The 26,769-nt window shown below is 34.4% G+C and overlaps 1 protein-coding gene across 3 annotated transcripts; it reads right to left on the bottom strand.

Annotated features, from left to right (window-relative positions):
- Positions 1 to 5,617: 5,617 nt before the first annotated feature.
- Positions 5,618 to 25,602, bottom strand: LOC132304182 (urease). Of its 3 annotated transcripts, none has more exons than XR_009481528.1 (20): positions 25,361 to 25,602; positions 24,605 to 24,743; positions 24,228 to 24,301; positions 23,264 to 23,309; positions 22,669 to 22,774; positions 20,826 to 20,968; positions 20,039 to 20,149; positions 18,825 to 18,988; positions 18,305 to 18,677; positions 18,124 to 18,232; positions 14,880 to 15,019; positions 13,834 to 13,971; positions 13,639 to 13,730; positions 12,083 to 12,212; positions 11,851 to 12,009; positions 10,610 to 10,759; positions 9,618 to 9,752; positions 8,751 to 8,822; positions 7,869 to 8,654; positions 5,618 to 7,669 (listed from the first exon to the last, which is right to left on the bottom strand). XR_009481528.1 is itself a non-coding variant. In XM_059801745.1 (19 exons), exons 2-19 carry the CDS (start codon positions 24,728 to 24,730, stop codon positions 8,433 to 8,435), a joined length of 2,490 nt encoding a protein of 829 aa, XP_059657728.1. In that variant the 5' UTR covers positions 24,731 to 24,800; positions 25,361 to 25,601; the 3' UTR covers positions 5,618 to 8,432. The 3 variants fall into 3 exon arrangements, 1 of the variants encoding a protein (XP_059657728.1); XR_009481527.1 differs by having other exon boundaries at positions 24,605 to 24,800; positions 25,361 to 25,601; XM_059801745.1 differs by having other exon boundaries at positions 5,618 to 8,654; positions 24,605 to 24,800; positions 25,361 to 25,601.
- Positions 25,603 to 26,769: the final 1,167 nt, after the last annotated feature.

Raw genomic sequence — 26,769 nt, 5'->3', positions numbered from 1 at the left:
TATATGTGAAAGATATAATTCCTTAAAAATAGAACTTTGGGGTGAAAGACAAAAGAATGGAGCCAAAATTTAAAATTTAAAATTAATAGAATTTTCTCAAAATAGACATGAAAATTTATTATACATTATCTTTTTATTCTTAAAATACTCTTCTATTATTGTTATGAAATTATGTTGCTACCCTTCATATCTAGAGAGAAAAACACATCTATGACAACCATTGTTCCCAAATGCACAACCAACAAACCTGATAAATTCATCCAAAACTTCTGATCATTTGCACTTTTCTAATGATTAAATGGATTTGCTGTTTTTTTTTTTTTTTTTTTTTAAATAGGTTTGCTGGCTAGGTAGAAGAAAGAGAGAGATGGCCAATCAAAAAGAAAGAATTGTTTTTGCCATTGCAGATGAACATATTCAGAAGGGGCTGGCTTGGGGGTGTGAGAGAGATTGATGATGAAATGGGTTTGCTTTTTTTTTAAAAAAAATGGGTTTGCTCTGGAGTAGGTCTACAGCAGCTTGTGAAACAATTGAGACTTCTAGTCTTGTGGGCCTTTGGTCACCTCCATGCCATGTAAGAACCCATTAAAAGTATTCCACTACATTGGAAAGAGGGCCTTTCACTCAAAGAAAAGAAAAATGCTCGAGCAATCAAGCACAGGCGTTAAATGCAAAGACAGAAAGAGATCAATAACAACAATATAAAGGTATTTTGGAAATAAAACAATGATGCATAGTAAACTTTCATGTCCACTTCAGACTATGAAAAGATTCCATTAATTTGAAAAACTTAATTTTGACCCATTCTTTTGTCCTTTGACCCACAAAATTTCATTTTTATAAAATTACCCCATTTTGAAGCATGAGGCCACTTGGAAATATTCCATTCCTATAAATAACAAGGCATATACTGTTAAATTTAATAAACTCCGATGCGTCTTTACATGCAGTATTATATATCTACTGCCACAAAACCCTTGAACGCATACGCCATAAAATAACATTATTTTTATCAATGACAGATGATTAAACTAATATGCACATAGCTGTCTCCTTGAGGTACATGCTAACTTGGGATAGAGATGGAAAAGTGGATCTACTTGATGATCAAAATTATCAGATGCAACTAGAATTCTCATATATTCACGTGATGGAAATAACGATATTAGTAACATCCATCCATTTGTTGCGTTAATGCATTTGCTGTCATTGATGTGTAGTGCTCCCTTTCTAATTACGTCTGAGATTCGATATGGACCTTCCTAGTTGGTTCCAATTTGCTGACATACTTGCATAAACAATTTATTGTAGAAATATAGAGCCGGGGAATGCCTGCCCTATATGATGATATTATGCTAGCAGCTGGCATTATCCGGATTATGGTTATTGTCATGGTGAATAATTGAATCTATGTGTTGGATATGTAGACTAATGGAATTTGGATTCTTTTTGGACGTTATTACAATGAACTTACTTGATTGAGAGAGGGAGGGAGAGACAGAGAGAGAGAACATCAATATTGAGACGTGTACTGGTTATGTGTTTGACTTATTTTCTAGACGTTGTTACATGAGACTTTGATTTGTTTGGGTGTATATAATTTATAGTTATATGTGTCTGTCTTTTGGTCCCTTCTTGTATCTGTTCTCTGTATTATTATTATTTCATGGAAACTGGAAAGTCTCACTCCCTCAATCAGAACATCGCATGGGCACGTGATGTGGGAGCGTGGGACCATGTGAGCAATGCTGGAAAGGAAGGCTGGCTGTGTGTGAGTGTGAGTGTGAGTGTGATTGTGTGTGTGTGTGAGAGAGAGAGAGAGAGTCCCATCCCCTTGCCTCTAACTAATGATCGGGAACGAAACAAAAATTAGGGTTCAACTCTCGGAGAAATTATTAAATAACTTTTTTTTTTTTTTGCATCTAACTAATGATCGTGAACGAAACAAAAATTAGGGTTCAACACTCGGAGAAATTATTAAATAATTTTTTTAAAAAAAAAAAGATGGTGAAAAAGAAAGTATGACTATCATCAGTCGTCATCACTAGAGTCAACGTTGACATCATCAATATCCTCAAACATTGACATTAACATCCTCATCTAGAATTATTCATCTAGAATCACATAATCCTCTTGCATACATATACATTTGATTAAGGTAAACTAAAAAGAGACTTCGTATCACAATGGGGCATTTTAAAACCAACATCACTACCACAACAGTAAGGAGATTTATATAATTCAATTAGTTAGGTAAAAAAACATACCTTTTTTTTCTTTTTGCCGACTCCACCCATTCCCATCAACTCTCTTCTTTCAAAAAAGATACCTATATTATTAGGACAAAAGAGGAAAAGTTTAAAAGCGTTAATAATCTTATAAAACATATATTCTAAAATTGAAAACTAAACTTCCAAGTCTTTAATCCTTGTTCAAGCATCACATCATAACAATATAATATATATGTATGTAGAAACAAAAACAAAAACAAAAAATCAGTATGTAAAATATGAATAAATAAACGTAACCAATAGCTAAAAATACTAATTAAAATTTTAGAAAAAGTAAGAGTTTGTTACCTGATGACTGAGGAGGCATGTTTCTTGAACCTTGTTATCGCTAAAAGTTAAGGCCCGATGCTAATCCTAAAAATAAGAAAACACTCCAGTTGTGAGGAAGAGGTTTCACAATCTCACTCATAACAATTAAAACACCACCATCTAAGTACTATCTGTATCATGTATCAACCCAACCCAACTATACTTTCAGTCAAAATGTTGGACACCTATCCGTAGAAAGAGAGGTGATTACAAATAGGTGTGATTAACACATATTATATTCAGCTCTTATGTTAAATTAATCCAATAACAAAGTACAATGCATCAGTTTAGGAATAATCTTCAAAATTAACAAATCAATATCATGATATTCTATATTCTAATAACAAAAGAAAATCAAAAACCAAAATTTGAAAATAAAAATATAGCAGAAAGATTGAATATATCGTTCGTGCATTACACAGATTGTATTTCTATGTGGAACAAAACATCTAAGATTTCTCAATGGAGTGGGCTAAATCAAAATATATCAACCAAAATCATTTGTTGTTTCATTCAATTATAGTCAACTAACAATGTTTTTTAAGACAATTGACTAATTAAGGCATAGAAAATCCTATTTGGATAATTAATAAAAAAAATTACCAATTTATTTCTGAACAATTCACCACTCAGTACCTTATCTCTTCTTTTGACCAATTTACTAATCCTATTTGAGAATCTACTAGTGGAAGCAGAGTGTGAGGAAGTTCGCGGCAAGCCCCTTCCAAAACTATGTAATTCACTCAAAAGCATGCTTTTTGTAAGTAATTTAATTTTGAAGAAGTAATTTAGAGCTTTACCCTATATTAACTACTTTTGCTTGTCAAAGTTCCTGTTATGATTTTTTTTTTTTTTTTTGTTTCTTCTAGTTCTGAAAAGATTTCCATCTTCAAAAAGCTTGACATGTTGATAAAAATTGTTTCAGATTCAATCTCTGCAGATTTCTAATCCAATTCAGATTTTTTTTTCTTTTTTTTTTCTTTTTTCACGACCAGATTCAAATTTTCTTGTAGACATAATTGACAAAAAAAAAAAAAAAAAAGAAGTTATAGAAATAAAAATATATATATATATTTGTTTTGCTGAAATAAAATGTAGATTACGGTGATTACCTCAAAATGCAATGCAAATTTTGTTACTTTAAAAAAAAAAAATTTATTTAAAAAAGATAATAAAAAATTTCACCAAATAGGATTTAGTTTGCAAAACAATAATTACAGATCTAGATTAGTAGATTTAGAAAAAAAAAAAATTTAAAACAAAACCATACATATAATTAAGTTAGCAGTTGCAGAGACAGAGAGGGGGGCAAGCTTGAGAGTTGAGAGGGGGGCAAGCTTGAGAGTTGAGAGACAGCGGTTGAAGCTTGCGAACCCGAACTGGATCAGCGGGCGATGGAAATTGAAAGATATGGGTTTTGATTTTTTGAACAATCTAAAATCATATGCCGATATGGGTGTACAAGGTGAAGGGAAGAACCACAGCATCGTCCAACATGAACAACAACTCAAACTAAAATGAAAATAATATGAGAACACAACAATTGGATCATCTTCAAATTAATTAATTGCATACATTCCACCTCACGGAAGAATCTGGCACAAATGCATAATTATATGCGACAGATTTTCATTAATTCCTTAAAATGAATTTTCATTTTTTCGGTTCAGATTTTTAATGAATTTTCATTTTAAAGGAATAATTATTCCCACTTTAAATATCAAGATTAAGAGTTGTTGAAGAGTTTGTAACTTAATATTCCATTATAAGTATATCAATTACCAACGTATGCGTTTGTTTTTAATCAAGCTTTGATTTAACTAAAAAAAAAAAAGGTGTACAATGTTAAGGGAACAACATCATCTTCCAACATTAACTCCAACTAAAAGGGAAAAATATATATATATATACAAGTGGATAGAGAGCAGAATACCTGGATCACCTTCCAATTAATTCTATAAATTCCTCTTCGTGGAAGAACATAATGCATAATAAATATAATCAAGCACAAGAGAAAATATATAATATCTTGAATACTCGACACATGGTATATCCTTCCAAGAGTTTTCATTTGAAAGGGAGTATACGTGTCAAAATATTCTGATGCTACTGTATACTTTAACCATTACAAGGCCGCATTAAAGTGATGAATAAATTCTAACAGTTTTCTCATTTAAGGATGTGGAATCCATTGCTAGCAGCTCTTTGTGAGCTTCAAATTTGGCCAGGGACGGAGCCAATGAAAGTCCAGGGGGACACGTGCCCCCTGAGTTAATCAGCAATCTATAATATATTTGGTAATTTTTACAAAAAAAATTATATGTATGAAAAAATTTATATAGTGCCTCCCTCAAATTTGTAGTTCTTAAAATTATATTCTTATTTTTTCTTTTATTCTTCACATTCCTTAAATTTTCTTAGTAGAAAAAGTCAAATTTTTCTTTCTCAATTGAAACTTTTTAACTATTTCCTATTAAAGTTCTTTCATTTTTATTTCCTTTTATATTTTAATAATTTTCTTCTTCTTTGTCTTTTTGAATTTTATAGTTGTTATATATATATATATGTGTACTCCGTATTGCTTTTTTTTATTTTTTCTTGTTTGGCAGTGTGCATCCCCCTCACTTGAAATCCTGGCTCGTCACTGCCATGTCCTCTTCTTTCAAGTTAACCCATGCTTCTATGCTATCACCCAATCTCGTGTCCACGAAACAAACCAAATTCTTGTATTTAAAGCTAGGAAAGCCAACCAGATCACGTCTTTACATGGAGTATTATTTATCTACTGCCACAACACCCCTGAGCACATGCTCCATAACATTATTTTTATCAATGACAGATCAGGGGATGATTAAAGTAATATGCACACAGTAGTTGCATCTAATCATTTTATTATTAATCTCAGTCGATTAGGTTAAGAACAATTCAAACCCTACAATTCATTCAATTCACGAGTCTGTATTATAAAATACTTTAAGTCTGTCTCTACGTCCCTGTCCGTCTTCAACCTTCATCTGTTTGTTTTTTTTTTGTTTTTTTTTTTTTTTTCATTTTCATTTTAAGGTTATATTAAGCATTTTAAAAATAAGGGTGTATCATGGATTTGTTACTCTGTTATAATCTAGCTTGAAAAAAAGAAACAATTTGACTTTTAAAGTTTAAACTGCATTTTCTATTTCTACAATGATAAATTACTTGGTTCATTACATGTTAATGTCATATCACAGTTCACAGATAATTCATCACCCAATCAAACAGAGATGAAGAACTAAAATAAAAAAAAATAAAAAATAAAGGAGAAATGGCACAAGATGACTTGGTTCATTACATTCCTTGCAATGGTGTTTTCTATATAAATCTCAGTCATATCACAGAAAAGAAAAATGGTTCTCTTCAATTCTCCAAACAAAAAAATAAATAAATAATCTCCACATGATCTTACAAAAATAGAATAAAATACGCCAGTGTGAAGGGGCCGATAGTCAACCTAATTTGGGCAGTCGTGCATCTAAATAAATAATCTCCACATGATCTTACAAAAATAGAATAAATAACTAAAGATCCAGATCGGAAAAATTATTAAATAGTGTAAACCAATGACACTTGATGACTTAGTTCAATCGAATTCTGTATTGAGAAAAGCGGATCACAAGAGTATAATAATAATAATAATAATAATAATAATATATTACAAAGAATGGTAATGTAGGCGTTATTCTGGATTCAATCATCTTCAGTTTCTCATCTCTTACTCCATTCATATACGATTATTAAAGGTACACTATATCACAATGCAACACGATACATATATACAATAATAATAATAATATATTAAAATTCGACACCTTTATGCAGTCGGTTGTACCGATTTAAACACAATCGATGACACAAACATTTGCAAAGAAAAGGATCTTTATATATTTTTGTTTAAAAAAACAAAAACTTGCAAAAAGGAGAGTACAACTTGCATATGTGAGACTTTGTTTCCAAATTTTTCCAGAGATTTATATATATATATATATATATGCACGAATTGAATCCTCACAGTTGTTATTACTGCCACCACACCCATAAACACACACCATACAATTCATGAGTCTGTATTATAAATACGAAAACTGGTATGGAAAATGACTCCCATCTCCATTTCCAAGTCTTGTATGTTAGATGACTCCATGTCCAAGTCTTGAAAAGGAAACAATTTTGACTTTTAAAATGAATTTTCTATTCCTACAGTTCATTACCCAATCAAACAGATATGGAAGAAAAAAAAGGGATGACATAAAACGACAAAAACATGTTTTAAGATACTAAAATTAGACGGTGTGAGTATTATTCAGTGACCTAATCGGTAGAACTCTCAACTCTCTGAACGAGTGTATCCGTTTTCTCATTCCCCTTCTCCTAGTTTGTCAGGAAAAAAATAATAAATTTTAATTTTAATTTTTAAAAAAATAAAAAAAGATGGTGAAAAAGAAAGTATGACTATCAATTGCTCCAAGAAGTGAACTCATGAAGATTAAAGCCAATAATGCACACAAAGCTCACATCTAACACACTTGAACTCCTCCCGAAACTGCAACTCTAATAGTATTCATACTAGACTAGCAATTGCCCAAAAGCTTTATTTTTTTAAGGAACCAACCCAATCGTGTGTATCAAGCTCTCACAATAAAGATACTCTGTAGTAGACCCAAAAATTATTTTGGAATAACAGGATTAACACAATAAAATATCACTACCTCCAGCTCAGTCAACTGACCGCAACACCCAAAACCTAAACCGGCACAAGAATTCGTCACAGTGCACAATTCTACGAAGGAAATATTTCATGAATATATAGCAACAAGTATAAATTTTATGGTGAACACAGCAAGACAAAAAAAAAAAATCAAGATTTGAGATGTACAAAAATGAAAAACTCATTGTGATGCGTACGAATGTTGCTTACCTTAAATATGAAATAATAACAACAATAAAAAATAGAAATGGAAAAACTCACCTTAAGCTTCAGCCTTGTGGCATGGGTTGTGAAGTTTTATTAAGTGACTGTAGCACAGGACAAACGTCTATTGGTGCAGAAAGCATAGCAAAGAAGGAAAAAAAATTAAAAAGTTAGAAGATTGTGAATCTTAGAAATCCCAACCACAAACAATCTACACCATATGCCAAAAAAAAAAAAAAAAAACAATGAAAAATAATTATCTGAGCTAGGAAATCTCAATGTAAACAAAAAAGGTAATTATCCATTCAGAGATAAGCTTTTACCTTATTTTGCAGATTCTGCTCTGATACTTGAACCCACATCCTCACACTTTAAGCATTCGCTTTTTACCATTGCCTCAAGAACTGTTCCCTAACATTCTGTAAAAATTATCCAATAGAGTATTAAGATATTAAGAAAAAAATCGTAAAATCTATTCATCCAAAATTTTCCTTATCTTTTACGTAATCAAATCTGGTGCAGATTCCTTGCTTATTGGATCCCTAAACTTTAGTTACAATCTATGCGTCCTCACGGAGGGCAGCTGAAGAGAACATCGCATTCAGATTCACACTTTATCAACACAGTAGAGTATTTCATTTGCTGCCTCTGATGAGAAATTTAATTAGAATACTTACCACAGGAATACTGGCATTCAAAGAAAGAACAGAAAGTCAGGATCAGCTAATGGAAAATATTGTTATACCTAAGTGCATAAAATACAGCACATGCAGCAGAGAGGCAACAATTTGGAACTTGTATTTATTGAATTTGGAATAGTTTATTTCAGGTCTACAAGTCCTTATTACCAAAAAGCTTAGAAAAATATAAGACAATAACAATGATGCCTAAAAGAGGAAGTAATTCCTGGAAAGAGGAACCGTGGTAGCTGCAGCGCAGGTAAGAACCTCATCATCAGCTGTCACTGTGTATGTCTCTGGGTCAACCTTGATGTTCGGAAGTGCATCATTGAGCTTCATGTCAAGTTTGGTGAGGCTCCTCACATTGCCCACGGATTCCACTCTCTTACTGAGTCCATACAAAGCTTTTATTCCACATTTTACAGCCTCCTGTTTGCAAGGATAAATTAAAACAAAGTAAAAGAAAACTGATTAAGAATCACACAAGAGCACACAAACACACACACAAATAGAGAGAGTCCATGCCTTGCTGACAAAAGCAATGGAATTAGCACTTCCAGCCTTGCCAAATGCTCCAAACATGGGCCTCATAATCACCTGCAACAACTTGTGCTTCAATAAAAACTGAACCAAATACACCAATTTGTCAAGAGAATCTAGTGCAGGAAGCCCATGAAATGAAACTCCAATACAATAAAATAGGGGGAAATTACAATTACTGTTCAAACCTAAAAACAATTGTTTTTCAATGACTACTGGTCACTAAAAACAATAGCTATTTTACAATGACCAACGATTAAAGTAACGCAATTGTTTCTATGTTAGTTAGTCATTGAATCCCAATTTTGCCATAATCTAGTTTTTAACTATCCAAAGTTTTGATTTCTTTCTGGACAATTCAAAATCAATTTCTATTTATATAAAGAATGAGAAAGATTTATGCATAATGATCCAGCAAGAGAAACAGCTTGAAAGCAAAACTGCTTTTGAGTTTGAAGTCACAATGGGGAGCACCATTGGCTCACACTTCAAAAGCCATGATCGGGGAGCAGACTAATAAGATTCTAAAACAGTGATAGTAACTCAAGATTCTTAATTTGCATTTTGCAGTGGCAATATTCTGTTCGAGTCAGTAGTAAATGCTCAAACTAATAAAAACATGAGAACGTGGTTTCAAATCCTAGGAACAGCCAATTTGTGCAATTAATGCCAAATGTTAAGTATGTATCCAGTCTACCCCCAACACTCTCAATTAAGTGGGGCCACAGTACGTAATAATTCTCAGTCAGTGTGACTATATAGTGTCAAATGATACCAAACACCTTATCACCATTAAACCCTGTCAATCAGCTGACAAGCATGCTTGTATAGATAAAAAATGCAATCCTTTACCGGTTCAGGAGTAGGAATGCTCGCATTTGGATCGCCCATGTTAGCCCATGCAATATCCCCACCTTTGATTACCATTTCAGGTTTTGCCCCAAAGAAAGATGGTTTCCAAAGAACAAGGTCAGCCAACTTCCCCGCCTGCAGCAAATGCATACTCCTACTTAATTTTGAGATACATATATATTCATAAGCAATTAATTTTGATATTACTGAATTGAAACTTCGCAAGTTTGTTTAAACTTGTACTCAACAAGTCAAGACAGTATATAGTTGACTAGAATAGTGATAACAAATAATCAATTAAATACAATTCAAAATCAATAGGAGCCATCACTTGGTGCAATGGTAAAAGCTCAGGTTGACAACCGCAAGGATGAGGGTTTGAGTCTAACATTATTCACTTTGTGCAAGTCTTTTCTACTCCAAATCACAAAATATATATATATATATATATATATATATATATATATTAAGAATATTTAGAATTAAAGTTTAAAAGGAGTATATATAAGACAGAAAACAAATATTGTCGCCCCTATTACTTTCTTAAAGAAGTGAAAAATCATGGTGTGCACTTCTCACTTGAGATTGCTAAACATTGACAAGTAACTGGATGCTTGTAGAGCAAATATGTCAATCAACTTGATTTGTACTACCATGTTTAGTTTATCTATTTGGGTGTGTGGGTTGGTGGAGGGGTGCATGTCTTGCACAGTGTCATGCATATTTTGACAAAGATATATGATCCTGGGTCAAATGTCAATGACCATCATTTGAAGCTTTCCATCTACAACTACTCCAATGCCAAAAATTGATATCATTGGATAACTGATCACTGATGACTGCAACTATACATGATAGATCCAATTCCTTCAGACATTATAGCAGAAAGTTGCCAAATGTTTGGAGTGGAAATAAGTGAGGATAAAAATGCAAACAGGTTGATTTCTAGTCATAAAATGAATAAGATCAAAAGAACATCAAAACTAGCATACCTCAACTGACCCAACATATTGCGAAAAACCATTAGCTATTGCAGGATTTATAGTGTATTTTGCAATATATCGTTTGATCCGGAGGTTGTCATTGTCGGATCCCCTCAATAACTTCATCTTGTGCGCTGTTTGCCAAGTTCTGCTAATCACCTAGTAAGAAAAGTATGCCTGAATTATGACTCAAAATCTGAAGTATGAACAAACAAAAAATGCCTTTCGGAATAAAAGGTTAATAGATCAGTCTACAGTCTGGAAAGGCTAATATTTCATCAATCCACCACAATTATGAAAAAGCTGTCACTATTACCAATGCTGCATTGGCTGCAATTAGGGAAAGTGCTTTTGCAAACACTAGTACTTGCTTCTTCCATGGTTGCACAATGTGACAGCCTAATAGCAGTTCATTGCCTTTGCAACAGCCAATGCAGCTTTGGCAATGGGGACACCCTTAGGAAAAAGCATAGTGAAATGGTCTTTCAGACTGCAAATGTTATTGTATTCGGTTTAACCAAGGAATTAAAACTTGGCATGACTCAGCAACGATCACAACCGACTCAACATGAGATCATTTTGAGACAGAATTATAACCAACTCAGAGTGACTCGGCCATAACCGCAATGGACCGTTACAACCACAACAGTGATTTTCTCAACCTTCAATCTGCATCTAAACATCAAACAACTTAAATCTACACATAACCAAAATGAAAGAAATGAATCAATGCTACTTGAGGAGACTAATTATGATATTGACTGCAATGTAGATGCTATATAAAATAACTAATGACAGGAGAAGAAAGAGGCATGATCGCCATTAACCAGCGTATTTTTCAGGAAGAGGCAGCCAAGAAAAATGTAGGATGCTGCATTCTTTTCACTTCTGGCACCTATTACAATTTTCTCAAAAGCATCTCAATCTTCTTGACTATAAACATAATAGTGAAGTTAGCTTTTTAAAACCATTTCAGTGGTCTATTCTCCTCAATGCCAAAAAAAGATTTAAAATATGTAATTTAATCAATCACATACTTTGAAACCATAACATGGTCATAAGCAAGTCACCACATGGTCATCATATGCCCATGATCGTATATTTGACTATGAGTATTTTCAAATGGGAGTTCCAACATGAAATTGGAAGGAGCAACCAAGCAAAAGCATATTAAATTCATGACCAAGTAGCCAGAAAATAAGATTACCAATCTAGAAGATAATGAAAAAATTATGAGTTGATTTAGAAACCTCTCCAATGCGACCCATAGCTTGTGAATCGGAAGCGATAATGCTAATTGCCCCCATATCATGCAAAATATCTTCTGCAGCAATTGTTTCAGCCCGAATCCGTGATTCAGCAAAAGCTACATCCTCTGGAATGTCCTTATCAAGATGATGGCAGACCATCTGTATGTATTCAAATCGATTAAAAGCGGTCCACTAAAAATACAATATCGTTACTTGTAATATCTTCTCATACCAGCATGTCAAGGTGCTCATCTATGGTATTTGAAGTGAACGGGCGTGTTGGATTTGTTGATGAGGGCAGAACATTTTTTACACCACAAACTTTGATTATATCTGGAGCATGGCCACCACCTGCACCTTCACTGAATAAAAGGATAAACAAGACATACACATCAATAAGTTGCATGATTTGACCCAAAAAAAACCCTGTAATAACTTAACCTGGCTTGACCAACAGAAAATTGTAAACTAAACAATGTAAATTTGACAGCTTAGATTCTATAAAAATAATAGGCACCAAGAAGAAAGTAAGAGGACTAAGAAACAGTACGCAAAATGAGCGTACTGCAAAAAGACCAACATTCCGTACTGCAGTCAAACATAAGCCGACAATTTCATGCAACCAACGTAAAGTTACAACAAAGTCTACAGTCAGAGGAGGGCAATGATTAAGACTGAAGCAACAATGAGGCAAACCAAATCAAAGACCACAAGAAGCTGCAACTAAGGTTGCTAACAACAAAGGAGCTACCGTGACAGTAATTCCCTCTATTTTATGTTAGGAGAAGAGCAAAGGGAGATAGTCCACGTGCGCTCCAGCAGTGAACCACACACTCCACATAGGTATCACATGATCAGGGACTACTTTTGTGGGGTTTGGTCCACATGGCTCTGATTTTTAGTTGGGGAAATTAAAAGTAATGGAGAGTTTGAGACACCTTTCTTTCACAAAAATCACAACAGACATTTATTGAGACCAAAACAGCCGCATGGTAAAAGGGCATCTGATCATGTGATCAAGAATAGTACAAGGAGAAGGTGCTTCAAAGCCGCAAATAGTGTTGGCCATAAACAACCAGAATGATGCCTAACACAAAGATAGTGCACATCTTACCCTTCGGTGGCCATACATGGTATTACCAAATGGAGAAAGGTTTGTACAGAACAAGGTAACTTCCTCAGAGTCTAAAGAGTCTATCTTCACAAAGGGAGCAAGGTTTACTAAGGTTGTGCCACTTAAGCCATTATAGGTAGCAGAAAAACCAACAAAGAAAGGGAACTTCCACACTTCAAAGATTATAACTCAGAACAGAAGTATCAGAACATAAAACAAAAGCTTTTGCTCAGTTGGAAAAGATTTCCATCATAAGGCATCTATTAAGTCTCCTCAAAGATGTTATTGACATTAAAGGCTATAAAAATTAGCTCTGTATAAGTTATCATATATTTTAATCTAAGAAAAAGGAATTCCTCATTCTCACTCAAAATTTTGCTCCTAAAGACATCAAAGAAGAGTGAAACCAAAATTACAATCTCAACAAGACAAAAGTAGTATTCTCAAATTACCCAAAAACAATGATAATCTCCTGATCAAGAAAGGTTAATTTTGAGAAATCAATATAAAATGTATCACTTTGGGATAATTAAGATCTACGCAAAAGTACCTACAAGCATATTAATATGAAAACAACGAAGATTGAGAAATGGTAATTCTTTTTCCTTTTCCTTTTCCTTTTCCTTTTTCTTTTCTTTTTGGGGAGGAGGTTTGTGGAATGCAGCTTATAATACCTGTGGTAAGTGTGAATAGTTCTCTCTTTAAATGCAGCAATTGTGTGTTCCACAAATCCAGATTCATTCAAGGTGTCTGTGTGAATATTAACCTGTCAATTCATGGAATCAATAAAGGAAAACTGATAAATGTGAAATAAAAATTAACCCTGCTCTAGTATCAAACTCTCTTTCCTAAAAACAAAACAAAGTAACCTGAATATCATACTGATCCGCAACAGTCAAACAATTGTCTATGGTGGCAGGAGTAGTTCCCCAGTCCTCATGAAGCTTGAGGCCCATCGCTCCAGCCCTGATTATTTCATGTAGCCCTTCTGGTTTTGCACTATTCCCCTAAAAACACACAAGTTTTAAACAGCGCATGTAATTGCACATGCAGATATTTTAAATATCTAGCCACTTTATAAAGGTCCTCAAAGAGTGTGTTTGTGCGTGAATAAGCTTGTTGAAACAGTCAAAACCAATCAAAAATAGGTGCAAGATCAAAGAAGTGGAGTAAACCAGAATTGTATTGCAGTACTAAAATTAAATACAACTCTACATAGTAAAAAACCACACAATATGGAGGTCTCTGCTGATTATATTACTCACAAAATTAAAGAAAAATACAAATCCACCCATAGTTATAACACGTATATACACTAACACTCCCTCTCAAACTCATGATGGGAGAAACATTGAGGAGTTTGCCTAGTAAGAACTGAAACCGAGTGATAGTATGACTGCTTGGAAATAATTCATCCGCCTAAGACTAGGAGGAAATATGTAGAAGAGAAATAGTGCCATACTGAAGACTGAAGATACACTAGCCAATGAGATGAAGAAACTGCAACTGAATGCATCAGCAAAAACTGAAACTGTAATAAACCAATATCGATATCCAAAGATGAAGAAGAACTGGAAAATGTGAAGTCAGAGGAAAAGGCCAAAGCAGACAAAGAGCTTGAGTTAGGGCTAGGGTTTTCTTAGAGAAAAGCTGAAGCAGATGAAGAGTTCAATTGATCATTTCTTCTTCCCTCTTCAGCGTCAATTCAGATGCGTAAAACCTACTTTGATACCATCAAAACAGTGCAAAGCCAATTGAAAATAAGTGCAAAATCATAGAATAAGTGAAGAAGAAAACTAAACTGTATTGCAGTACAACTGGATACAACTCCACACGGTGAAAACCACACACTATTATATAATACACAATAAAAATAAAAATAAAAATAAACTGTAAATTCACAAAGAATACATACTTTTCCTGTGAAACCAAAATTAAGTGGCAGGTCATCAGTGGATTGCAGCATTAATTTCATGTGATTTGGTGCTGGCGTACAGGTAGTTGCACGTGTCCCATAAGCAGGTCCTGTTCCACCTCCCACTAATGTTGTGATGCCTGCATATGTGGTAAGAGTTTAGGGAAAATGAACTCAAAAAACATTCTAGAAAAACATATAATTTAAATTTTCCCCTCAACTTGGGATCGAATACTTGAATTTTAATTCATGGACCACTAAATTTTTATCTGGAGTGAAAATAAACAAAAATATACAAAGCTCTGGATAAAAATAAGTGAGCTTCCCTTAATTGCCTTTTGTGCGGTTTGTGAAATTTGTTGCGTGCATTTTGTGAAATTTGTTACTTGGACTCACAATTACAGTCTTGAAGTTTCTTAAATGTGTACATACCATTGAAGTCAACCTGATCCCCAGTAAATGTGATTGAAGTCTATCAGGTAACTTTGGATCAATTAGAAGATGCACAAACCCTCCTAATTAGTTACCTTGTTTTAACCATTCACCACCAGATTTCAGTACATTGCAATTACTCATGATAATAAATAGATTCAAGAATTAGGGAAGTAGGACACATAAGCCTCCACTCCGTGCACTAGTTTATAGAATAAAACACTCTACAATGATGTAGAACGAGATGGCTATAATACGAAGTTAATGTAGGGTAGAATGGTAATCTAATACCAAGTTGATGAAGGGGGTGAGAAAATAGACAAAGGGGTTGACAAGAGCAAGAACAATAGAGGGAGAAAATCTCACAAGACAGTTCTAAAGCCACAAATATTATTCAATAATCAAAGCTGAATAATTTGATTACATAAAAGCCTTATATGAGCCATGAGAAACCCTTAAAATAAAAACATACAAAAATAACCTTGGTTAGAGAGCTTGGTTTGTTATTTCTTTATTCATCAAGGGCACTATTATCTTTATGTCTACTTAATATATAATAGGTGAGAGTCAAACCTTTCAAAGAACATTCTCCTCTTTCTCTCTCTCTCTCTCTCCTCTCCTCTCTTCTTCTTCTTCTCTACTTCTACAAACCCTAATTTCTTTAATCATAACTTGGTATCAGAGCCAAATCAAGTCCAGAACTCAGTCACACTCAGTTGCCCAACACCAGAAGAGGCTGACATCAGTGTATTGATGCTGATGTCATTCTGATGTCAGCATATACAAGTCAAGAACCACACCAACTAGCTCGCCCGAATTTTATGGCAATTATGGTGGTATCCATGTTGTATTTTATTGTTTTTTGAGTGTCATTTTCTATTTTTGAAACATTTTCGCAATTTCAGCCCTATAGTTTTTATCTAGATTTTGGAGCCATTCTTGGTTGTCCCTTTTTTTTTTTTGTTGAAATCCCTTCTAAAGGATGTAGTTTGGGTCTTAGAGGAGATTGTTTGATGGTTGGGTGTTGATTCATTGCATTTAGGTTTAATTTTTGGCCAAAAAGGAGGTTCGGCTGAGGCTTTTTGCAAGCTGTTGGTATTGTTTTGGTGAGTTCGGTGCTGAAATCTGCTGTTACACCTTGTTTTGGTTCTTGGGCTGCAGGCTGTTGTTACTGTTTAGGTACGTTTGGTGATGAAATCTGCTGTTAAACCTTGATTGGGTTCTTTGGCTGCTGCGATTTTGTCCTTGGGTTGCTGTTGGTGCTATAAAATCTGAGATTAAACCTGTTAGTTTGCTGTGTGTGTTGATTCTGGACCTATAATCTGTTCAGCTACTGTTTTATTCTGTTTAAATAGTACCCATGGCTGAGACTAAGCCACAGACCGTCAAGGATGATATGCCCGAGTTGATTATCTCGCAAAAAATTAATGGAGTTAATTATCTTTCTTGGGCTCATGCAGTTCAGGTTTTCCTGCGTGGGCGAAGGAAATTGAAATACTTGACTGAAAATCCTCCCTCTGAGAGAAGATTGAAGATTGGGGGTGTGAGGATAGTGTTGTTATGGGATGGCTCTGGCACAGCATAGAACTGGAGATTGCTAGTATAGTTGCATTTTGTGATTCGTCTAAGAAGATTTAGGACTCCATTGCAGACTCATTTTCGCACGAAAGTAATGTTTCTCGAGTTTATGAGTTGTATGAGAAGATTTTTGCTACTAAGCAGTCCGGGAAACCATTGTCAGAATACTACAATATCCTGAAAATTTTGTGGGATCAGTTACTGCAACATCGACCATTTACTACTGATTTAGAGCAACAGAAGAGGCACTGGGAGGAGTTTATGGTTGCTTCATTACTATCCGGTTTAGGCACAGATCTTTGTGGCGTCAAAGATCAGATTCTCGCTAGCGAGAAGTTACCTACAACTGTTAATGCTTATTCTCATCTACTGCGGTCATCTTTGGGGCAAAGCTCCACTGTACCTCCTACAGAGTCTTCTGCATTAGTCCCTAGAAGTGGAGGTCGCGGTGGTTCTCACGGTAGCCGTGGTGGTCATGGTTTTCGTGGTAATTCCCTAGTGGACGTGGTGACAGAAAGCATGATCATTGTGGTGGTACAAATCACACTGAACCTTATTGTTGGGTGAAATATGATAAACCACAGCATGCACATCAGGTTATAGATGGTACTGCACAGCCACTGCAGCCGTGTACTACATCTGGACATGTGGCTTCAGATTCTGATTCTCATGATACGCTCACTACTTAGCTTAGCGAGCTCCTTCAGACATTACAATCTACTCACCCATCCACATCAGCTGCTACCTTAACCAAACTCTCTAACAACCTTAAACTAAACATTACCAAAAATAATAAATAAACATAAATATGTAACTCTAATTTCCTAAAAATCCCTAATTCTATTTATCTTTGCCCTTTCTCCTAGAGCAGGTGCGAATCATATGCGGTTCGGGCTTGTCCAGTCAGCAAGAAAGAAAAAAATGACTGCCCACTGCCCAGTCAGCAAGTCACCACCCAGGGGGGAGAAGAAAATCAAGGAAAGACCCAGGTCTCAGAATCAGTGACACTCTGATTAATCCAAAATAAGATTTATATATGTTACATCCCTAAATCTAAAGAAAACTAACATTATCGAACCTGATCATATCTAGTATTCTAGTTAAATCAAGAACAGTGTTACAAGGTAACACAGTACACCATAATCCAATACAACCACTCATGATACTTTTTGTTCTCAACACTTCCAACAAACACCTCCTAGCTAAGATGCTTTTAATTATATAGAAATCTCACCACTTGATATAGCTTCGTATGCCAATTGAGGGCATATAAAGTGCACATGACAGTCTATGGCTCCTGCTGTTACAATCATTCCTTCTCCGGCAATAACTTCAGTGTTAACCTATTCGAAAAAGAGGAAAATACCACAATGTTAACCTGACAATCATATTTCACAATGTTAGAAGGTACTCACCCCAATTATCATGTTGTCTGGTACACCATGCATGACATGTGGGTTGCCTGCTTTCCCAAGGGCCACAATAAGACCTCCTTTAATACCAATATCTGCCTTAAAAATTCCAGTATAATCAATAATCACAGCATTTGTGATAACAGTATCCAGACAGTCAGCTGGACTCCCGCAAGCCTGCCCCATCCCATCCCTTATAACTTTTCCACCTCCAAAAACGCATTCATCACCATAAAAAGCAAAATCGCTTTCAATTTCTGCAAACAAGTCAGTGTCACCAAGCCGAATTTTGTCGCCAGCAGTAGGACCATACATATTAGCATAGGCCTCGCGAGAAATTGTACAAGTAAAAGATCCTTCTCCACTGAAACCTTCACTGCAAATTCAGTTTCAAGTAAGGCATCTTCTTTATCCATAACCATATTGGCAGATCACGAATATTCAATTAAGCACCTAACTTTTAAGTAACATTAAAGAGAAGTGAAAATAAGCAGTACACAATCGCTTGGCCGATTTTCTAAACCTGGCATTCGTTTCTTCTGAATGGCCAAATCCTCTTGAGCATACAGCTTCCACTACTGCTGTGATATTGTCATCATGAATAGGCCCATCACAAATGTTGTTTCCTCCTCTGATCTGTTGCTTACCTCCAATCCTTACAAGAGTAACACTTTTTGTATCCCCTGGCTGGAAAAGTAAATAATGATACAAACTTAAAATCCATAGAGAGGAAAAATTAAAGAGCAAATCATGAAGTAAGATGCTTGACAGAACTAATTATTCAGTGCAATATAATAATGGAACTACAATATAATTTTTAAAAGTAAGAAATGGTCATTACCTAGTGTTGGTCCCACATTCCTTTAACATTCATCTTATTTTAGTCTTTAGAGCCTGTCACGCCCCGAATTCTAAGAACCCGGTTCATGACAAAGGAAAGGTAAACCAGACTCTAATCCAAGTCCCGAACGCAAAAGCTAAGCATGAAAAATGGTCAACCAATGTGGTTAACACGACTGCAACATCAATAAGGGTACCAATGATCTCAATTGAGTCAAGGCATGAGCCAAGAAATGCTCGGAGAATGGACCGAGTGGCCCACAGAAAAATGCCCGATCTGGGCAAGGATCGGTCGGCCGAAACTTCCGAAATGAACAAATACCTCCTACTTACTATTGCATTCAGAGATCATCATATTACATACCTTCTGCATTAATTAAAGGTTATATCTGTCTCTAGTATTTCCCTTGCTGCAGCCCATATATGCAGGACCAATACTAGGTACTAGCCTTATGTGTTTTCAACTGATTATATATCTTAACCTTCCTAATTCATTAAACGATACCATCTCTCATCTTGCCACTTATCCATCTCTACATCCTTATTTCAATTACACTCAATATATGGACGTGTTTCTAGATTGCCTAGCATTATCTCAGCAGATCCAAAAGACATCTTATAGAGTTCTCTTCTATATATGAGAAGTAGACATTGACCACACAACACTAGAACAGCAAGTTCCCACTTCTTCCACTTTTTCCCATCTCCATGGACAATATCCTCCTTTATCTTATATAATTCAGTAAGAACGTACGGTATGTACCTCTTAAGTGCTAAATTCATACCTGCCATGCAGAATATGTATGTATTAAGAGGAATGAAGCACACTAGTTTGAATTGAGAAATGCATAGTTCAGGTACACTGTAATTTAAAGTAAATGAGGTTAAATTTCCAACCTCAAATCGTGTAGCTGTACCCGCAGGTATGTTCAACCGCATGCCATATGCTTTCCTTCTGTCAAAAGCTAAGAAAGGGTTCACCTCAACAAAATGATAGTGGCTGCCAACCTGAATGATAAAAGGATGTTAGTTCACTCAATCATTACAGAGGAATATCAGATTATTCGAATTGTTGTTTAAGCAGTAATTCCTATCTATAACAAAACTAAGTTCATACAACAGAAGACTTGAAAGGCTTTTACAAATTGCAACAAGAAATGATATTGCTGCGAGTGCAGTAAAAGGGAAATGAAATACAGTTCAACCATAGCAAAGAAAATGTCATATTCTTATCACATGGATGATGGAACTTAATAGGACCAATTGGACCATAAAAACTTAGTCCAACGGTGGATAACACTTTCTTTGCTGTGCAAATCCCAGAAGCTAAAACAAAAGAACAACTGTAGGGGACTGTCTCTATCCAGCCCAGACAGTGCTATTAATTAAGAAATATGAAGATCGTCATTTTATGCAATATCATAGACTTCATGTTTTCTTGAAGAAAACACAATAAATATATTTTTCTTTCTGAATTCAAAAAAAAAAAAAAAAGAACACGATAAATCTCATCTCAAATTCCTGAAGTTGCAATTGAATTATAAAATTTAATTACAAATGAGTATATAACTTTAACATGTTAATCAAGTACATATAATATAGCACTTCCCAAGTGGGATTAGACAAAATAGAAAAGAAGTAAAGATGCCACAACATTATGGAATCTTATGTATAAAGCAAAAACCTGAATTGGCCTGTCTCCTGTGTTAGTGACTTTGAGGATGACTGCTTTCCTACCAGAATTGAGCGTAATATTTCTACCTCCAAAGCTTAGTTCACCAGGAATTTTACCATCTTCAAAACTGGGAAACTTTTCTAGGGAAGGAACTGCAGAACCAACATTCTTCCATCAATGACCTTCAGAATGAAATTAGGAATCATTTCATATAGAATACATTTCCCTCCTTCAGTATTTGTAAAAAGCTACGGTTCAGAATCTACCAATACATAATGCAATTATACAGAAATGAAAAATCAAATCATCAACTTTGGCCCTGTAAATTTCAAGAAATCTAGGTACATAAGACAGTAGTGTAACAATTGATCTGCAAAAATAACTTATGGTCACTTAAGTGGTAGGGAGTAATTGTTTTAATCTATCAACTGTCCTAGTTTTCATGACGCTATAGCCACCAGAGATCAAGTCTTCCAAAGGAGGGAAATGTGGCTTCCAATTAGAATATAGCTCCATAGCACTCCACAGGTTTCTCACAGATGAATCTAAAAGTGATAAAAGTTTATGTTGGAATATCAAGTAGTTTCAAATACTGTAAGGTATGTTGGAATGAAACCAACAACTTTATGGCGGCAGAACTAAACCAACATTTTGCCAGACTTGCTTAATATCAATTATCAGCTTATAACTATATTTGCGACTAAGCTTTTATTGTCCTTGCTATTCCAATTGATTTTCATTTGTGACCAACTTTTTACAGCAAGTTTGTATAGAATTCCATGTTACCCAGGGATAAAAAAAAAAGGTCCATGTTTCTCTAAATATTGACCTAAACAACAGTATGGTAGACTGTATCAAGCAAAAGCACAAAATAAATACGCCTATTGCCTCACTATTTCATTGTTGGTACAACCTTTTATTCGATCTCTTTTTTAAAAAAAGAAAAAAACACCCCAAAGTAGATCTATACTCCATAGTACCCAACAAGTGGCAATGAGTATAGTTAGTCAGCAATCAGTATGTTTCTTTAAGGTGTCAGCATGTTTCAACAGTTTAGGGACATCATAGTATCATTAAGATACGAACATTGTTCAACTAAGAATGCCAAATAAAATGAATAAGCAGCCTCACACTGCTCTTGAGATTGACTTGCTTCCTTTCAGCGCCTATCAAAATCAATGAAAGAATGAACATCTCAAAAAGACTTGCCTAATGCCCCAAATTGATTCTAATCCAGGTGCCTGATATGGTATTATATAAGGATATAAGTTGATTCATTGCACTACTTTGAGGCCAAATGTTACTGTGAAAGTGAAGAGCCAACTGCATTACTCTGAGGCCAAATCTTATTGTGAAACTGAAGAGTTATATCAACTTGATAATTTAAAATACTTTAACCTTCAATTTTATGAGTTGAGGAATTTGTACTAGGGTCTATAAAAAATTTATTCAAGGAGCTAACTGCATGAAATATAGATCTCATACTGCCAGACGAGACAAAAACCAAGTACAGACATGCAGCATATAGAGCAGTTGCAGAACAAAATAAAAAAATACTATGAATATTCAGTCTCCTCAACGTCTTTAAAACATGAACAAGTGAGGAAAGCTCCATTCATTATTTATTGGCCATAGTTAATGGTCTATTTAAGCAAAGAAGGATCTTCATGAATGAGGTGTTTGGGCAATAGTTCACACAACTAAAACTAGAACATCTTCTTAAGCATAGATGCACAACATGAAATGCCTTTGACAAAATCTTCTAATTAGAACAGCTCAGTAACATGGTTGTGATAACCAACCAAACAAAGTGAAGACCTTAAAAGCATGGGAATCTATACAACATCCTTACCTGGGAGGAAAGAACCGTGTAAAGCTAGCTCCAGATTTCCATTTTCACTAGATATTGCATTGTGGACGGTAATTAACTTTGTCCCATCAGGAAAGGTTCCCTCAACCTAAATGTAGAATCAGAAGCTGATTTTCACTTAAAACAATTGAATCCGGAACAAATATAAGTTTCATTTATACACCACAAAGAAAGAAAGTAAGAAATTGAAATGTATGACAAGCTTTCAGCACCAGAGAAAATTAAAAAAAATTCAGAGTAGAAAGAATTTTGTTTCCTGAAACAGGGAACATATTTTTCAACTTATAGCCTATAATGCTATTGGCCAGGCAGACAAGGACATGTAATATTGAAGCGGGGGATTTAGAAAATGGCAATACTATCAAGCAGTGAATATAATATCATTGAATATAGGTCATTATTCAACAAAGAAGGACAAAGAAAAGAATTTCAAACATGCTGAGTGTTCCCATATAACTTGCTCAAGCAAATCAGTTGAAGCTAGATAACCAAGTTAGAACCAAATTTTGCTGGGACTTAATTTACAACTACAAAAGGAATCTGCAAATTTAATTATAATATCAATAAAATTCACTACCTGAACGGTATCCAAAAGGTGTGGAACAGCTGGAAGAACTTGTCTCCTGTTAACAAGCAGACAACCGTCACCATTTGTAAATGTTGCCAAATGTAACCAATTCTTGACAAGAAAAACATATTTCTGTATAAAAGAACACAGAAACTTCATAAATACAGAATACACCAGCCATGGGGTCCTAGGCAACAGAAATTTACAATGATTTTATTGTTAAAATTTTAATTATAGGCATCCTTATTTACCCATTACTAAATTCATGAAACTTGAGGGTGCTTTGGTCAGTGGTTTAACTGCAATTGGTGCAAGTTCGAGCCCCAAAGAAGCCAGTTTGTGAAATTACCAAAAGTTAGGTCTGTCTTGAGTCCTCCCTCCCAAGGACCCTACTATAGCGGGACCAGAACTGGGTATGAAACTTTTTGAAGCTAGAGGTTTCTCATTTTTATCACTTTGGAAATACCAATAAGGCCACAATACATACTCCAAAAGTAACTTCAACAAGCCCCTTATATAATAGGAAAAAAAGAAAAAAGTCTCTGGCATGCCAAAAACTCTTAACAGTCGTCTAAAATTCCAACCCCATGAACTAGTTTCACTGCCCTTTCTTCTCTTCTTTATGAAAGTCCTTTCTTGGATCACCAAGCCTTTGCTTTCTCACCATCAACTGAATCTTTTCAGCTGTCAGCCCTATCCATTTCATCATATAAAGCCTGGGATTTTCCTCACTTTATCTTATTCTTCTCATTCTTGAAGTTACAAGAACATCACCCTTGATCAAATCAAACATTCAAAAGAACAGAAAAAGATCCATTGTTTCTTCTTAGACTCATACAGTATTCTCAAGCCATCTTCCCATGACTCCATGTAGGAAATTTATTTTTTAGATTGCAAATGAAATCACTATATCATCATAGAATATGCCTTATGTAAATAAAAGAATAAATTAAACAATTAATTTAAATCGTACCTTCCTAACAGTTGTTTCCCGAGGTCCATCAATTCTGCCACAGTTTTCTCACCGCCACGAACAAACTCCAAAATCTATGAACAACAAACAAGTATATCAGCTCTCAAACTTGGCTGTTTAAAACCACATTTAAAATGGAAACATCAAAGGATTTGTATGTGTGCAATTCAACTAAACATAAACTTAGCTGAGATATGGGAGCAAGCTACACTACTCTTTTTTCATCATTCTAATCTATCTACAATCATACTAAATCTGTTTATGCATAGCAACCTTTAGAAATTTTGAATGAATTAACATTACAAGGAAGTTTGTATATATTGATTAAAGAACTACAATGTTCAGATACGGATTAAAGAAGGTCTCAAATCACCGACCTGTGTTGCTATAAGTGCTACAGCTTCAGTGTAGTTAAGCCTTAGGCCACGAGCAAGACGCTTCTGTGCAAGAAAACCAGCATTGTGCAGCATTAATTTCTCGACCTCTCTTGGAGCCAGCTTCATTTTGTCTCTCTCACTGTCACAATCCCAATCAAGAACAACCGTATGGAGGTGTACTAAGCAGGCAAACAAACTGTAAAAGGAAAACAATACATTCATACACATACATGAGCTCTAATATAGTGGATGATGATCCAAAACTGTAAATATGAACTAAAAAACTCAACAGTGACGGTCAAAACATCGACTATAAGTAATGAAGCAGGTTCAAACCAGATTAAAATTATAATAAAGAAAAATTCAATTGAAAAATCTATAAGAGATAAATAACTTGATTGGATCAATCACATCACCATCCCTAATTCTACTGAGAGTTACACCATTCTAAATCATTCAAACCTTAAAATTCAGTCAAACCATTACTTGCCGAGTTCAAGAGCTCAATTAAATTATTCATTTACAACTTATCAATATGATATAGATAGACATGTATATTCATCTACCCGTGTTGTTAAAGATCGACGAATATGCATATATATATATATTTTTGCCCTAATTTGAACAAAGAAAAACCAGTATATATATATATATATAGTCTACAAGAGCTACTATATATATATATATATATATATACTGGTTTTTCTTTGTTCAAATTAGGGCAAAAATGTGACTGGAAAAAGAAGAAGACGATACCAGTAGTCAGTAGAACTTCGGCAATTCAACTGGGAGTGTGTGATTCTGTTCAGCGACTAATGAATGAAGGACACGGACTCTGACAGTGTTTGGAAATTAAGAAGACTAATTTCAGATTTTTATTTTCCCAAAAAAGATAATGCTATTTTAAATGTTTAAACAAAATTCAATTTTCTTTTTTTTTTTTTCTCCTCCAGAAACCAACTACAGCCCCCATTCTCGTCTGTGACGCTTTCAATCACTTGCACAATAATTTTAAATGACACAATCAATGCAACAATTTTGCAATGGTTATGCAACAACTATGATATATCATTATATTTATATTTTGCAACGGTTGTGCAATAACTATGATTATATCAATTATTATATAAATCAATTATTGTTGTACAATGTATTATGTTATTGCCCTACTAAATAGTTTGAGTGCACATGATCTTGCATACAGAAGTTGAATTCTCACCTTCAAATTTTAACTTGGGTACTTGAACTCTAACCTTTAAATTTTAAAAAAATAATAAAAATAAAAATAAAATAAATAAATAAAAATTCTATTACACTATTTTGTAGTAGTTAGTTCGTTCACTAGCCAGAAATATTTCTTGTTTTCTGTTTTTATTTCCTAAAAAGACAAAACAAAAGGCATGTTTTTACTTAAATGTGAAAAATGTAATTTGTTTTGCCAAATGTAAAAATTACAATAAAAAAAGAGATATTTTTACTTATTTTTTACATTAATTATTCATATAATAAGAAAATAAGAGTAATTTATATTGGATTGATTAAAGTCATTACTCTACATTCTAATATTGGATTAATAAAAGATATTTTTACAACCCAAAAAAAAAAAAAATTATTGAAGACTCAAAACTATGTAATTGGTTTCTCGTAATTATCCGCATACATAGTTTGAACTTTACTCAATTCGAGTGCAGGATTGCGTTGCATGATCTCACATATTAGTAGGAACAAAAAAATAAAGTAATTATTGATATATTAAACAATGGTATTGTGAGAAATATAGTATATTTTGGGTTACACCGCGTATGATTCTCTCTTCAAAAGCATACAAAATTATTTGATGACAACACTTAGCAGTTGTTCAAATTGTGTGTGTCAGCACTAGCAGTATTTTAACTGCCCATCTGTGATAGAAAAAGAACCAAACAAAAAGGACAAATAAAAAACTGGGTAAATTGTCATGCTTTGGCTAAAGATGATAAGGTTGTCAAATAAGTCACCAAAAACCAAAGCAAAACTTAGCGTCATTAATTAGGTCAATGTAATGAATAATGAAATTTGACAAATGAAACATCAGCACCTCAACTAACCACTCTCTCTCTCTCTCTCTCTAACACATACACACACAGTGGTGTCACCCTTGTTCCTCAACTGAACTCAAGTCAAGA

This window comes from Cornus florida, unplaced genomic scaffold (assembly GCF_030987335.1).
Source record: "Cornus florida cultivar Cherokee Brave unplaced genomic scaffold, ASM3098733v1 CherokeeBrave_3.0.0_Hap2_Chr04, whole genome shotgun sequence".
In the NCBI taxonomy this organism is placed as follows: Eukaryota; Viridiplantae; Streptophyta; class Magnoliopsida; order Cornales; family Cornaceae; genus Cornus; species Cornus florida.
The sequence above is the reverse complement of the archived record's forward strand: the minus strand, read 5'-3'. Positions and strand labels throughout refer to the sequence as shown.

Bases quoted from the DNA above. Each gene is read 5' to 3' on its own strand.
- LOC132304182 (XM_059801745.1), bottom strand. From the start codon at position 24,730: ATGAAGCTGGCTCCAAGAGAGGTCGAGAAATTAATGCTGCACAATGCT. The intron at 22,775-23,263 runs GTAGTGAATTTT...TTCTACATTTAG, and splicing joins ACCTTTTGGATACCGTTCAG to GTTGAGGGAACCTTTCCTGA. The intron at 9,753-10,609 runs GTATGCTAGTTT...CATTTGCTGCAG, and splicing joins AATATGTTGGGTCAGTTGAG to GCGGGGAAGTTGGCTGACCT.